The 16191-nt window shown below is 43.1% G+C and overlaps 1 protein-coding gene across 1 annotated transcript; it reads left to right on the top strand.

Annotated features, from left to right (window-relative positions):
- Nucleotides 1-561: 561 nt before the first annotated feature.
- Nucleotides 562-15373, top strand: LOC104410517 (collagen alpha-1(XIII) chain-like; the record flags this gene model as incomplete). The annotated part of the gene is made up of 7 exons (XM_010020699.1): nt 562-642; nt 4842-4895; nt 5189-5242; nt 6020-6055; nt 10129-10215; nt 14053-14091; nt 14990-15373. Coding segments are annotated over 7 exons (354 nt in total), but the record flags the coding sequence as incomplete, so codon positions are not given.
- Nucleotides 15374-16191: the final 818 nt, after the last annotated feature.

Genomic DNA, 16191 nt, shown 5'->3' with positions numbered 1-16191 from the left:
TATATATATAGTAATATATGAAACAAAAGCTGCTTTATAGTTTATAATACTGAATTTTACAAATACAATTGGAAAAGGAATGATGAAATTATTTTTCCCTGAATATTGAAACTGATGTCTTTGCATTTACTAAAGTCTTTCCAAAAATTATTTCAGTATGATTTTGCTTCAAAGCTTATAGATCCCTGTCATTCATTTCCGATGAACCCACATCTTAAAATGTAAATCCACCCTGTCAGAGAACTTTTGGTTACTTGTTTTTATCTGACACTCCCTGCAGTAGCAGAGAGAGCAACACAGAAGTGAGCTCAGTTCCCTTTTGAGCATCTTTACCCACTCGGCCTGAATCTCCTTCTACTGCCATGGACTTAAAACACTTGCTCACACAGAGGTCATTTGGCTGATACTTGCTTCTGTCAGATTGAGCAGAGAATCAGGCTAAAGCATTGCCCTGCTGCCTCTTGTATTCTGTCTGTTGCTTTGGCGCTCCCTGAAGGGAGGAATGTTTGCTATGTAAGTGGTGTTATGGTGGGTTTATTTTCTGCTCCATCCTTCCTTTAGGGAGAAGCAGGGATTGATGGAATGAAAGGAGAGAAGGGTGCCCAGGGTGAAAAAGGAGACAGAGGGCCACTGGGATTACCCGTAAGTATCCAGGAAGCAAGCAGCACTTTATAAGCCAAACTTATATCAGCTGTAAAAATATCCCTCAATAGGAGACACACGCAGGGATTTGATACGTAAAGCTAAAGAAAAAGTTGAGCTATAAATAACTGTGCCTTTGGTTTTTAAACTAAAAGCCTCAATTTCTGTACAGAACCTTCATCTTTTACTCTGTTAAATAGATCAGTGATCACTTTAATTCTTCCTGCTTCTGGCAGGAATTGGAAAAACAAGCAGTAGCTTTGCTGTGGGTTCTTTGCACTTCAGGCCAACAGGTCAAGACCAGAAACAGAAGTCAAAAAGACATGGAAAGGGAAACTTCTTCCCTGCCATTTGCCACCCAGGCTAAGCTTTGTACAGAAGCTTGGAGGTTCTGAATGCATCCAGCTTCTTCACTAGCCAGTACTTTCCTGTCACTTCTGCAATGAAAGCAATGCTTTCTGTGACACAGTAGAAGGAAGCTGTCTTCCTTGCTGTATGTGAACTCAGTCACATGAGACTAGTGTTGGTGCACTGCTTAGTTTAGCAAGGAACAGCAACTTCGGATGCAAACCGGAAGACTCTGTGAAGCTCTTAGCTCACATCTGCTAAAAGCCTCTTCACTCACTGCCTGAGCCAACAGCTGATAATGAATTTGTGGTAGCTCAGTCCCACCCAGTTGCTCAGCCAGGCCCCAAGTTCTCTCCTCATAAAAACCACTGGTGGCACGGCACACCCTCTCCCTTTGCTGAATGTGCTGCCTGGAAATAAGCACCACAAAGCACATCTTGTGTACTGTGTGACTTTGTCAGCCTGTGTTCAATCTCCCAGATCTCTTTCCCCGATATTGGCTGAAATGTGCATGTCTTGGTAAAATGTTTTCCTCTTTTAGTCGTGCTGTTTAGCAGTTACCTTCTAGGGCCTGGACGCATCTCTTCTAACTCTAGGCACTCAGATGAGGCTATCACTAGTGTATTCAGTGTGACTCCATGCAGAGCCAGTGGGGAGAAAGGGATGCTTTTGGAAGGCCCAAATGCAAAGGATTGTGCCTCTGTGAAACAGTGAGAAGTAAAAACCCATTTCCCATTTTTCCCTGGGGAATGCAAATGGAAACTTTCTGTGTAAACAGATATTCCCTCAAGTGTGGTATCAGGACAGGGGAAGGAGCTCCTTGTGACGTGATGAACAGAAGATGCCCCAGCAATTACCCTGACAAGTTTACCAGTGGGGCAGGGAATATGCTAGCTGGTTCTCCTACAGCAGTGAGCCCCATGAAAAACCAGGGTCCCTTGGCTCTTTACGTAACTCTTCCTGAGCTGCAGAGGGGGAAGACTGGCTCAGAAATGTCCCCTTAGAAATGCATTCTTAAGAGGATCTGAAGTTAGTACGTTACAGGTTGCAAGCTGCAGGTCAACTTTATATGTATTTAGTGTTTCTATGTTTTTGTTGGTTTGCTTGTAAGTACCATCACCTGTCCTTGAGATCTTAATTTTTGTTTATTGCAAGCATATGTTTGTCTCAAGTCACTGCTTCATTCACCTTTCCCCTCCCCTCTCCTTTCCCCCTCACCCTCCTCCCCTCTCCTCTTGCCTTGTTTTTGTTAACCCTTCCCCATCTGTTCAGGGTGCTTCAGGTTTAGACGGCAGGCCTGGACCACCGGTGAGTTCCATTTCTCCATTACCCTATGTTCCTCCTCCCCAGTATCGTGATTTGTCTCGTCTCTTCCACCAGTCTTGTTTATACCAGGAATAACCTTCTTTTCTCCAAAGCAGGCTTGGGAGGGGGGGCTAAACTTAGACTGAGAAGTGATGTCACACATTTGTCTTTTTTGATGCTACGAGTCTGCCTGGATCCTGGGATCACAGCCTACTTGTTCCACTTTATCTCAGTAACAAGATGAATGAAACATCTGCATGGTTCCATGATGCTCTGTTCTCCTGTCCTCTTTATTGTGGGGGCGGTCTCCATTCTGTCTTCTTCCTCAGTAGCCTTGCTTGCCACCTTTTCACACAGTAGCTCTTCAGTTTTGTCTTAGGCATAATAATACCATTGTGTTTTGTGCTGTCAGCAAAAAGCTTTGTGCGTTGTTTTCACACACAGCACTTAAGGCTGCATTGCCGTGGATTGCAGGTAAGCTTACAGGTATCTCTCCATTACCTGGTAAGCATCCTGCCACAAGGAGAATTTGCATCCAAAAGACCTTCTGCAAGCAGGACTAACCCCTGCCCTCTTGGCAGTAGAATGCCATGCAACTTCAGCAACTCTGCACATGCTTTCCTTAGTCCCACATACCTGGGAGTGCATGGTGGAGTGTGTTCTGATCTAGTACAGACATCTGAGGGATAGTGACACCTAATAGTGGAGCACAAAGATGCACGATTCCCACCTCTTGTTGTTGACTGATGGTGAGATGTGAAGGAAATAAACTCCTTGTGTCTAAGATTCTCGGTCTGTCAAACTCAGAATGAGACAAATAATGCCAACCTGGTTCTGCAAACCAATCTGTTGTTCTTGGATAACACCTGTTAAAAAGGGCAAAATATTTTTAATCGCTCTTGGAAATCACGCATCACCCATGTACAATCCATTTGGCTATTTAAAAAGAAAAAGCAATGTTTCCTCCTTAGAGTAACTGGAAAGAATTCAGCTACTCTAATTTCTGAATCTGAATGGCAGCTTGTACACCAGCTTGTTTCGAGAAATCGTAAATTTAATTTGAAGGTGAGATCTTGATGTATCTCATGGCACTAAATGAACTTAAAATGATGCATATGTGCAGGCAATTAAGACTTCCATGATGTGAATTCCTGTGCATGAACCTAAGGAGTGCCTGATTTTTCTCACTTCCTTCACTATGTTGAAGTTGTGTGTTGCATGAGCTACTTCTTCACTCATATTCTGCAGATCTTAACTTGTCTAGAAAGCTCTCCTGATCCACATAAGAGATCTTGCTCACATTGGAGGGGTTACTTTAGTGACTAAGGATTGCAAGCTTACATTAAAACATGCAAGACCTTTTCCTTTAAGGCTGTAAGAAAAAATTTTCCCTGTTCTAGAAGCTTCCTCCTTTTTTCTTCCTAGAAGGCAGGTAATGGGCCCCAAAAATATCCCATTACTGAGGCTCTATGAAGGAATTTTAGATCAATACTGAAATGGTTAGCAAAGTTCTTGCCAATCTAAAAGTACATGATGTAGGGTAAGGAAGGCAAACCCCTACCCTATACTATGTAGTTAGGTGGGTGCACTGCACACTGCAAATTTGAAAGCTATACTTTAACTAGACTGCAGAATGTAGTCTGGGGGAGTTGTAAGAGACCCTCCAACAGGGAATATTCCACAAGTTTAAGGAGTCTATACAGAGTTGAAAGTGCCTGAATCTTTTTCTTATCCAGAAGGACTATTGCCTAAGTGCTCTGTCACCCATATTAAAGATAAGCTTTGATTAGGCTAATTTCCCAAAGCCAAAGCAATTCTCAGCAGCACTTGGAAGTAAGTTTGGTAGGCTTGTGGGAGGTGTCCCCTGTGTCAAAGGGTTAGCAAAAAGACTGAGTTTTCCTGTTAGCATGATTGAGAGCCTGGTGGAGTGACATAAATGGCAAAAAGGGAACAGAGGGACTGGGACTGAATGATTCCCCTCATAGTTTGCATCTGAGTATATGTGCATCTGCATTCAGCTCTGCAGCATGGTATCTTTCAACTTGCATGACTGACTGGCTGCCTGCCACCAAGTAACTAAATTCTTTCATTTTTGTTCAGCTGAACTGACTCTAGGGGGGAAAAGAAGATAAGGAAATAAAGAAAAAGAACATTGCTTATTATGTATCTAAATGTCCTTTATTCTGCTACAGCTTTCAGCCTGGTCTGATACAAACTAGAGAGAAAAAAAATCCCTCCTGTGGAACTGATAGAAACGCCTGCTGTAACAATTGTCAAGAGATAGCTTCGAAATTAAAAATAAAGCTCTGTAAAATGTTGCTGGTGTGATCTTAACATAGCAGTTCCCATATTCTTCAAATTGCCTGTTACAACTACTTCAAACCCATCACCACCAATACTGAAAGCTGTAGTGGTGCTAGATGTCTTCCACCACCAGACTATCCTTTCCAGCTGTGCTTTTTCCTAAAAGAGTAGCAGTGTCTCCTGGCTTTAATGAGGCCCTGGAATAAAAATGTCCTGATGTGTTTTCCTTTCTACAACTACAGGGTACTCCAGGACCAATTGGGGTTTCGGGACCAGCAGGACCAAAAGGAGAAAGGGTGAGTTTGCTTCAGAACTGACCTATGCTCTGTAATTTCTTTGAAGACACCACAGGTCTCTGGGATAGAGAACCTCTAGGTTTTTCTAGAGCTGGAACTGCTCATTCTTTGTGCATACCAGAACCTCATCTGGGCCTCTTTGATTTTTGAGTATCTCATCCTTGTGGGGGGTTTAGGTGCTTTGAAACGCATTTCTTTACTTTTCTTCCATAGTGCTGCTATAGCCATTGTTATGCTGCCTGTTTGTACCTAATAGGAATGTAACAATTTCTACTCTTTTGTCTCCATTTCAGGGCAGTAAAGGAGATCCTGGAGTTGTAGGACCAATGGGGCCAGCAGGGCTTCCCGTGAGTATGGGAGTACTAGGGATTTGTTAACTACAGTGCCCATTTCCTTGCTGTGGTTCATAGCTTAGGATGCTGCTGCAATACAGAATTTGCAATTTCGGTTAGGTTAGGTGTTAAAGAACTAAAGTTGCAAGCGTGTGTACACTATGGGAGCAACAGAAAGAGCTCGGTAGCGTCAAAGCAATGGTTCAGAATAGGCAAATGAAGCTGAAGGGAAACTCTTAATTCACCTTGGTGCTCAAACTACTGAAAGAAGCTGTATGGGCATCCCAGGATGTGTATCTTACTCCAAAATGCTGCTTTTGAGCACATCTGCTCCGTTTATCTTTCCACAGCTTGGGTGCCTGCCTTCTACCTGTCTGAGAGGGCCCTGTCTTGTCATTGCAGTGACAAAAGCTGCCTTCAGTTAGATTAATTCCACTGTCTGGGACTAGTTTTTGCGAAACGGGACTAGTGCTGGAACTCTAGTTTTATGTAATTGGAGCTGCTTCATTGTTTAACATGGAAAAGAAAGTTTGCTGCTTTTTTTCAGGGACTACATTCTCTAAACCCAGTTGGGTTTTATCTGAAGAACCCATAGACTAATAGTAGCAGTAGTATTACAAGCTGGATGGTCTAATGGTGGAGAAGAGGAGGTTGTCTGCTGGAAAAGTTGTTATTTTTTTTTACCGTAAAGCAATTCATACAAACAGAAAAACCAAACTCCTGGTCACACATTTGTCTTTTTGAGGGGACTACTTGTTTTAAAATACTTCTTTTTGTGTTGATGCATTTCAGGGTTTACAAGGCCTACCTGGTGACAAAGGAATCCGGGTAAGTTACCAGGCAAATTTCTTGTATGTAGTTACTAGCATGTTCACACAATAATAGATCGGTTAATGCCTCAGCAGCCTCAGGTAGCCAGCATGCAATTCTGCCTGCTAGACCTTCATGTAAGTAACTTTACAAACTTGTTTTTAGAAGGTGATACCTGTGGCTCCTATAATCACCTGGGACATTGCAGTACATCTATCTGAAAGCTATGGGGGAGGAGTTTTCTAACACACTCATCCTAGCTCTGTTCTCACTGAGGCACAGGACTTCACATGTAGTAGAGTTAGGCCAACATGGTTTGCTTTAGGAAATGCTGCTTATCTATTTACTGATGTGTGCAGGGATTCCCATGAGAATTAACTGGGGCAAAGCCCTCAAATCTTACTGTGTTACTTTTAAATTCCCTCTGAAGCATGAAAAAGAAGGTTGCCCTCTAGCAAATGATCCTCCAGAGAATATGGAAGATAGAAATTTGGAGAAGATGAATTAAATTTGCCTACATTAAAGAATCAGACATGAAGTCTCCTCAGGCATTGTCCTGAATGTGTGTGATGGTGAAGAGTTGGGTCAAAACCAATAGTGTGAATGGCTGCTTTTCTGTCATACCACCTGTGTTATAGAAAAATACACACTTCTAAAAAGTGCATATTGAGAAACTCCTAGCTTTTTCATCAGGTTTTCCCAAGGAACTTTTTGCCTGTTAAGGCTCTGAATCTTTTTGATAAAAACCATTTAAAGCTATCGTTGAATATAGTTTATATTTAGAAATATAAATGACTTCTGGATTAGAGCCTTTGTAAGATTACAATTGTATAAATATGTCAAGCAGCTCAGTGTATGTCTTTATGCATGTAGTCACATACACATGCACCTTCTTTTCATAAGAATCACCTAAGTTTACCTGAAAATGTAAAGTTTCATAGTGCATGTGCCCGTGCAGTGATTTCATTATATGCATTTACTTTTGATACATATTGGGTGTTCTCTGTCCTTTATCTGCAATGTATTTCTGACCTGACTCTGCACAGAATGGGCAATTTTGGAAAGCAGTAGCCAATTGGCATCGTAAACAAGGGGAGAAAGATCCAAGTTTCATGGGAGCTCTGAAGTTCTCCCCTTTTTTATCATTGCATTTCTGGCTTTGCTTCGTATCTTCCTCTTCACTAAAATGCATTTTGTTTTGTTTGTGTGGCTTCTAAACAAAAAATAACTTTAACAGAACTCCTAGACTTTTTCAGCTGGTTTTTAAACTGGGTATCTTACTTATTAGCTGGAGATAGGATTTATTTGAGCTCTCACATAAAAGCAAATGAAAATGTGGAGAAACTGCATCTCCTTGTAGAGGATGAGTTGGTAAGCATGAGTGGGAAGCTTTGCTGGCCCCTTGAAGCACACATGCACTTTGCCTCACTGCAACAACTATTCTGAAACAAAAAAATGTGAGGAACTTGAGACTGTAAATGGGCAAGTGCAATATCTTTGCAGGTGGATCCTAGAAAATACCACTTTCCCCACGTGGTCTTTGTACAGGAGCTTCCACTCACTCCTGCCCCTCTTCAAAAACTGTGAACAGGCCACAGCTAGTTACAGGAGTTAAAGAGCAGCTTTGATGAGTCCCCTTTATACAGCTGTTTCGTCAGCATACCACTATCCCTTTGAAGTCATTAGAGACATCTGACAGGTGCCATTTAGCAGAACTGGACACAGTGCCAGTTCCCCAGGACTGCAGTTCTGTATCCCCAGCTGAGTGCCAGGTCTCCCCAACAGTGGGAACCTCCTCAAGACCATGGGGCAGTCTCTCCCAAATGCCAGCAAACGATGTTGGCAATTCAGCTGCTGCTGACCTGTTCCACAGCGGGTTGGAATGCAACACTGACCTCTTTGGAAGTTAGAGATGTGTTCATCTGAAATTGCCTCTTTCTTTTAGACAGCAGCAGTATGCATAGCACTTTAATCTGAAGATTTTCAGTGTTGAGCACATTGAAAATGAGGATCCACTTTGTTAAGCTCCCAAATAGTTTGCCAAAATCCTCTCTATTACTTTAGGCAGAGCAGTGCTTTTTAAATCCCAGAAATTCTCCTGCTGCCCTTTGTTTGGAGTGGGAGATGAGCATAGCTGTGCCTGGGGACAGGCAGAGGCAGTATCATGGCACCAGGTAGCAATGGGAGCAGATAGCCTTTCAAGTAACCCAGATGAAAAAGTGTAAACCCTGAACTTGTGCTACCAAGCTGGTATCTCCACTGTTATTTTAATGCCTGTGTTTTTTTCTTGTGTGTATGTGCATCTTCCTCGCTCCTACAGGTCCACCTTTGTCCCCTTTATCCCTTCCTCCTCTTCTGCCATTCTTCCTGGTTCCTTCCTCCTTCCTGCAGAGCAACCTATGCCACATTTTCCTGGATTATCCGCTGTGTTCCAGTGCTTGGTTCTGGGTGACTTCTCCTCATTGCCTCTCCTCTCCCATCCATTTTTCTTGCCAGCTTTGGGTTTAACACTTTTATTTTTTTTTAAGAAGAAACAGCAATCTGTGCTGTCTGATTTTTATCCCTTAATTCCTTTAACCCTCCCCACAAGGACCCTAAATTCAGTTCCCTGTGCAGCAGCCCCTTCCTGTTTTATGCTCAGCAGCTTTGATAATTTCTTCTGTTATACGGAAAGATTTGGTATAGATATAACTGTCAAACACCCACACAACACCCTGCCTTGGCTGACTTGCTGCAGGTGGAATGTATCCTCCCTTGTTGAGGAGGGGCAACAGGGCATCTGTGCATTTCCTCAGCCCCTTTTGTGGCTGGCTTTCATTGCCTTAATGCTGCCCCTCCACAAGAGACCAAGCCTCCTCTTTGGTTATCATTCTTTAATTTGTTTCCTCCCTGTCCTGACTCTGGTGTAACTCAACCTGGAGCCTGTGAGAAATTGTGATATCAAACCACTGTAAGAATAGCACCTTCCTGGGAGTATGTCTGTGCTACCAAAAAGGGAGCCAGGGACCAGTCGCTGCCCTGTGGCTGTGGTGCTTAGGACTAGTCTGCTGTCTAACAGGTTTTCTGGGGGGAGCACTACTCAGAGCAACCCAAAGGACAACCAGGCTGTGCAGACTGTGAGGGCTGAGTACTTACTTCCTTCATTCTCTGGCTCTTTTTTAATTTAGCAATGTTGATGCATCCCAGTGCACAAACCACTGTAAGACTCAAGCAAGCACACTCATTCAAGTTAAAGCTTTGCTGCTCTGGGATACAGAAGTAATTTTAAATCTTGAAAACAAACAAACAAACAAACAAAAATCCCCAACCCTCCTTCCCCCGCCCCTAGAAAAAAAACAACCCCAAAACAAGACACAAATCACACCAACTTTTAAGGAAGAGCTAGCAACCCCTGGTGGCAAAGAGTTTAATTAAACAGTTTCAGGGAAAGCTGCTAAAAACACATGAGTGAGACTTTAAGAATGATAATTCAGAGTGGCAAGAAAAATACAGTCAACACAGGCCATCTGTGCCAGCAGTTCTTTCCTACTACAGCAGGAGAGCCTGCTTGGGGTCTGCTGCAGGTTGTCTTGTCTGGGGCACTAGGCAGAGCTCCTGTGGCCTTGGAGGGAGCTTCCCAGCCAGCTGGAGACTGAGATGAGGTGTCACACTGCTGGGCAGGAGTCTTTTCCCAGCCTGTATGCCTAGGGTCAGCCAGTTCTCTCTCTCTGAATGTATGCTGTACTGAACGTGTAGGCAGCCCAGAGAAGTAGTCTCATAATGATGGTACTGATGAAGGCAAGTTGTGCTCCCCTGGCTGACTATAGGCCTGTTCCTGAAGTTCAGAGGCATTTGTAATCACTTTGATGCAGAGCCCTTATGATCTATCAGTGTGGGCTTTTAGCAATGGCCAGTGTGTTTATGCAGCTAAGTAACAGTTAGCAGCTCCATACGTTGTTTTTCACTTAACATCCCAAAGGGAGATTTCTCTTCTTTTAAAATGTTTTCTACATGTTTATCTTTTTTTAAACTATCGGTGACATTTGTTTGAAATGGATGATCCTAAAGCTTTTGTGTATTCTTTTTTTCTTGGATCAAACTATTATTTACAGGGGGAGAGGGGCAAGAAAGGCTCTAGAGGGTCTAAAGGGGATAAGGGAGACCAAGGAGCGCCTGGATTAGATGCACCCTGTCCGTTGGTATGTTCTGTTTCATCAAATGTATTGTTTTAAAATTTGTTGATAGGGAAGAAAGAAGGAAATCATAACATAAATAATGGTCTTGCAAAAGTACAACATTCGGGTGAGGCCCAGCTTGGTTCCCACTGCAATCTACGGCAAAGCTGATTTCTTCAGGGGAAACCACTGATCCTTTGGGCAATCAGGCTGTTGAGTGACCATAGTTATATTCCTTCCTCTTCCGGAGCTCACAAAGGTTTGGGGTACATGGGGGTGTCCCATGTGTGTGCTGGGAGTCCAGGGCTTTCTCCTTTGTGGATAGAGCCCTGTGTCTCCTTTGCTGGATCTTCTCTGGAGATGTTTGGTGTCATCATGTCTATGTAATGGCAAAACCTGAATGCTGTTTTTCTTGCCTTGGAATAAGGGCCAGCTGATGTGATCGCCTGGGAGCGATACAGGGCACTTGAGCTGCATTACCCAGAGGGAAAACAAGTATCAGTTATTTCAAATGGGCTATGTTTCTGTCAAAATATATTGTCTGTAAGTCTAGACAAATTAATAAATATAAGAATATGTATACATTTTCATCTAAACTCATATGCTGCAGCAAACACTGCCAAAAATCTGTAGTACTGCCGTAAATCCCAGGAGTACTTGCGGATCATGCATCTAGAAATCCAGCTGCTGGGTTTCCTAGTGAGGGTGGATGATTTCAGAATGGGGGAAACACCATTCCCATCTTCTCAGATTTAACTCAGAGAAGTATCTCCTGACTTGCAGATTACAGAGAAACAGAAAGGAATCTGCTACTACTGGTTACACAAACAAAACTAAAACTGCAAACATGGGCCATCCGTGTTATGGGTGTGCAGCAGAGTGCCCTGGGGGACTCAACCTCTCCTCCCGTGACATGGAGGTGACTGGCATTAACTGAAATAACGATAGTGGTTGATTTCATAAACAGGGTCTCCGAGGTTTTAAAGGCGAGAAGGGTGAGCCGGGGTTACCTGGGCTGGACGGCCTGGATGCCCCATGCCCATTGGTATGGTGTACCTTCCCTTTCCTACATGCCTGTTTGCTTTTTGTATCTTGGTTGTCATTTTCTAATATCTCTGAATAGGTGCATGCCATCGAAACACCTGGCAATTCCTTCCTTACCTGTCCCCACCCAAAATTCATCACGCTGCTGTTGTCAGAAACAGCCCCTTCCCTTTGTGCTGTGATTCACAGCTGCTGTCAGCGTTACCTTGTGGCATGAGGAAAAACGTAGCGGGAATGTGGATTTATTTACAGCTGCTTCAATTCTTTCCTTGTCTTCACTTTGACATCTTTCAGTAGACTAACATACAAAGAACTGCCTCTGCACTGGCTTGGCTTTCTAGCAAGGAGCTGCCATGCTCATGTCCTTCATTAACACTATTTTTAAGTGCTTGTATGTGGCTAGCACAGCCTGACACTGCTCGGTATTCTCTCAGTCAGCCTATGCATTAAAATGACTGAAAAAAGAGTTATTCTTTTAAATATATTAACTGGCCACTTATCTCCCTTGATTCCTGCTAGATAATTCCTATTTGTGACTCTCCCCGGAAGTCCAAATGGTCCCATAGCATCCAAGAAACTTGATTTTGGAATTGCCTGTTTCCATAATACATTGGAACTTGTACTACCATGTCCTTCGGGCCCTTGTTTGGCATGACTACATTTGCTTGAGGATTGCCATTCCAAGCTTTATGCTCACTTAAAAGTGTTTGATGCCATTTACAAGGGATGGGATATCAGTTAGTTCAACTGGCTGGAAAAATGTGTCCCAGAGGAAAAAAGGTTTTCTTAGTTTCCTGAAGAAACTACCCCTGAAATTGTCATTAGAAGTCTTTGTTGTTTGACCTTTGTGAAGAGCTAACATTAGTCTTTCTTCCAGCATAGCATCCTTTTGGGGACTGCTGTTGTCTCTTTGATAGACTATCTTTCTCTTTATGTCTCTGCTCTCAGTTAGGATTCACCCCACATGGCCATATTAGAACATACACTTCTTCTTATACCTGTTTTTGTTAGTGGAGGCTCAACAAAAAAATCTGGTGGAATAGGGATGCCAGGTTTTTTTTTATATATAATGTTCTGGCATGCACACTAGCTTGGGAACATGAATAAGCATGGGTTTTGATCTAACACGGTTAAAAGCTTAGCATCCAGCTGACACATCCATGTGTGTAACTTAGGGAGGCTGTGAACTAATGCTTTACACGTCTGAGATATGTGGAAGGACATACTTGGTACTAATAAGCATGTCGCATTTCCATTCTTGGCAAATTCGCCTGCAACAAACACTTCCTTGTGACCCTGGTCTTCCTTTGATCCCTAAGCTGTAACTCCCTGGCCTCCCATTCCTTCATACACCTAACTTCCCATCTCCTGCAATGCACTACACCAGTCATTCCTACCACCACCAGAGTACCAATGGAAATGCCACCATTTACCCATAATTCAGTATTTCCATGGGGCGGGGGGTAAGGGAAGAAGTAGGACAAGGAGATCAGAGTCCAGAAAATGCATTTGAAAAGCAGTATTATTTTAGCATCATGGCAACAGTCGGTTCATCAGTCCCTTGAAAGTTCATCTCCTTTAAATAGTTTATTTCTTGATACACTGCATTTGCTTTTGTTTGGTGTTTTTTCCCCTCTCCCCTTCACAAATGGGACAATATGCACTGCAGATCTCTCACACAGTACTTGAAAAAGTGAGAACTAAGTTGTTTGAATAAAGAAGTGTGCCTGCATTGTGCGCTGTACAATTTCACTCCCTGCTCCTGAGTTTTCCTGTGGAAGAGCAATAGCCCATGAATCTGACACATAGAGCAGAATTTTTGGACTTCTCATGTCAGAGGTGTACCTCCTTACATCTAACTTTATCTCCTGCTCAAAAGCAGGAGATTAAGCATCATTGACATAATTCCTTGTTTTCTCACATCAGTTAGAGCTTCACTGAGATGAAATTAATAGCAGTAATTCATAAAAGCATTTCCCAACAAAATAGTCTCAGTCTTTTAGTAGCACAGCCCTTAAAGTATCCAACCCTCTTCAACATTAACATAAAAATAAACCAATCACACACATCCCCGCTTTGGGATGTGTAGTCCAAGACTTCAGGGTTGCAGAAGTGCCAGCGGAGTTCTGTAAAAATCTCACTGACTTGATTGAGGCAAAAGCCACCTCTCAGGGAGTCAGCTGAGACATCCTCAGCCAGCACACGGTCTGCCCTGCCGCTTGCCTTCCTCATTTCCTTGGAGCAAGATCTCCTCAGAGGCAAGAGGGGGTAGCTGAGCAATCTCTCCCATGATAAAGCAAACTCTTTAACAGGCAGGGCAGAAAGGAAATGGAATTTTTCTCCAGACCCTCCTTGGGACCCAAGGTTAGTGCTGCCTGTTTGCTATAACCTTAGCATTACAGAGTCAAGTCTGATGACACAGATTAGCCATCTCGCGGGTTCCACTGCCAACTTCCTGCGGTATTTTTCTAGCTGAATGGGACCTCCTGTGTTCCCCCCTACCTTCAGGGAGGCCTAGAAAAATACTTTCCTCAGTGAAGAATGAGAACAAGCCTACAGACCTCATGTACATAAGTCCTTGCATCACCCACAGGCAAACCCCTCTTCAGCCCCAGCCCTTGCTTCAAGCTACACTGGTTATGTTAGCCAGAAGTCCGGGTCACTCCAGAGGGGTGAGGAATATCTTTCAGGCTATTCCTCCAGCTCTGGTTCAGACTGTTTGTTGCAGCTGTAATAGTTAACCCATGCCTTCTTTCCTCAATCTCAGTGCTATTTTCTGTGTCCTAAACTGCTATTTCATCCTTTTTTTTTTTGCAGGGGGAAGATGGCCTTCCAGTTCAAGGCTGCTGGAATAAGGTAAATCCTGGAAATGCTGTGACTGTGCTGAGCTGGCAGTGCTACAGGTCCTGCTGATGTTTTCCAATGAGTCTGGCTAATATCAAAAGGGGCATGGAGGCATGCATGGGATTTCCAGGACCATACCCCTGAAAACAACAAGAAAAACTTTTCCTTGTTTGTATATTGCAGTTTAGCTTTATGGGCTAAAAAAGAGAGAATTATATTTGCAGCCTTTAAGCTGCCTGGCCTTGAAGTGCTCCAATACTTGCAAAAAGATTCAGTTTCCACCTAGTCAACTCTATTACCAGAGGCTGGGAGCTGGCATACCCCAGGTAACCTGGGTGCTACAGGAGGCTGGTGGGAGCAGGACAGAAGTTCATGCTTGCTTTCAGCAGAGCCCCCATGGGGCTTTCAGCACCAGACCCCTCCCAAGCTCCTGTTGAGGGGTGTTCTGGCAGCTGGGCTGCAGTCCAGGACTTGGGGCTGCTTAGCTTGATTCTGGGCTAGTGCTGAGGGGTCTTGTGTGTAGTACCTGTCCCCTCCACTCTCCCTTTGTTTCTGATGGTTCAGATGCCTCAGGAGACCCCATCTGATGTTCTCGTAGGCCGCTCTGCCACTCCTTAGGGTCTAGCCCACCTTCAGTACCTGCTGTGTGCCTTAATGTCAAAACTCACAGTGTAGGAAGAAAGTAAAGATAGACAGTCAGCCTGGATTGAACCTCCCTTCCTCACTGCCCAGGGCAGTGAAAAAGATCTATGCTGAGATTGAGCACCATTTATTTTCCTCCTGGAGACCCTGGAGCCAGCTTCCCTGACTATGTCCTTCAGTCCCATGAAGCAGTCCTTACCCCTGCTGAGCTGTTACTAATAATTGCTGGTGAATTGTCACTAACACTCATTTATATTTTCTTTTGCAGTGATGATTCTAACCCTGGACTGGCCTGTGTGTGTTACTGTACATAGAATATTTATTTTTATACAGTGTTCTTCTCTGACATGCCAAAAGTTATGCATTTTTACAGATTATCAAAAAGCTGCATATTTTTTGTACAGAAAATACTAGATCTCTCTTCTTCCCCATTTGTCAGTTCTCTGTATAATTCTATGTCTGCTTTATGCTTGTTTTGTCATGGAGTACAGCTGTAATATTTACATGATATTTGTGCACACATGATGAATATAGGAACTTAATAAATTATTGCATTAAAAGTGCCCAAAGGAACTGCCCTGTATAGATTTAAAGGTCATTTTCATTTTCCAAGCTGGAATCATTCATGAATATTTCAAAATATTATGTATTTTTTATTAAAGCAAAATATTAACAGTTTCGTTGTGACTAAACTAAGGTGTTGCTGAAAACCTCACAGTAGCCACTGTACACTGGGAATATAGAGATTCCATGATTAATAACTATCAAACAAGAACTGTTTCTTGATTGGATTCAGAGCACCAAGCGCAGCCCCCTGCCAGCTCCTCTAGAGGCTGCTCCTTGGGTATGCAGGAACAGTAACACCTTCTCCAGGAGCTGTGGAGTTAGCTTGTACAAACAGAATCTCTTAGTCTCTTGCCTCTGGCTAAAATGGAGCACTTCCCATGAGCAGGAATAACTCTCAGGACAAGAAGCCCTGGTTGGCAAGAAATTCTAAAATCTTTCTAAATTGCAGGCCTGCAAGTAGCTGAATTCAAATCTCATTTAAAATTATGCATACGGCAGAATACCTTGATGATACACTAAGGAATGTTTATTGGAGAAATCAATCCACATGGCTTTTTCTAAATGTTAACCAAAGGTCGCATGCAGATTTGCAGTGTCATTAATAATTTGCATCTGTACCTCTTAATTATCTTCCTGACCTACCATTGTTAATGCCTCAAGTCTGAACTACCCATGAAGAAAAATCACACTACTAGACCAAAGTGAACATCACAATATACTTTTCTTAGAAAATGAGCAAAGAAGTGGAAGCCTAAATTTATTCCCTGAAACATGCCCCCTTTCCTTGGCCCTTCAGGTAAGGGGGAAAGACAGTTTGCAACCCAGAAGTTTCTGGGGATAGACAGAAGCTGTCAGTACTTAAAGATCCCTGCAGAGATCAATTACCCACAAGCAGTAATTCCT

The sequence above is a fragment of the Nestor notabilis genome, unplaced genomic scaffold, assembly GCF_000696875.1.
Source record: "Nestor notabilis isolate BGI_N333 unplaced genomic scaffold, ASM69687v1 scaffold30118, whole genome shotgun sequence".
In the NCBI taxonomy this organism is placed as follows: domain Eukaryota; kingdom Metazoa; phylum Chordata; class Aves; order Psittaciformes; family Psittacidae; genus Nestor; species Nestor notabilis.
Note: the sequence above shows the minus strand (reverse complement) of the source record. Positions and strands in the feature narration are given on the sequence as shown.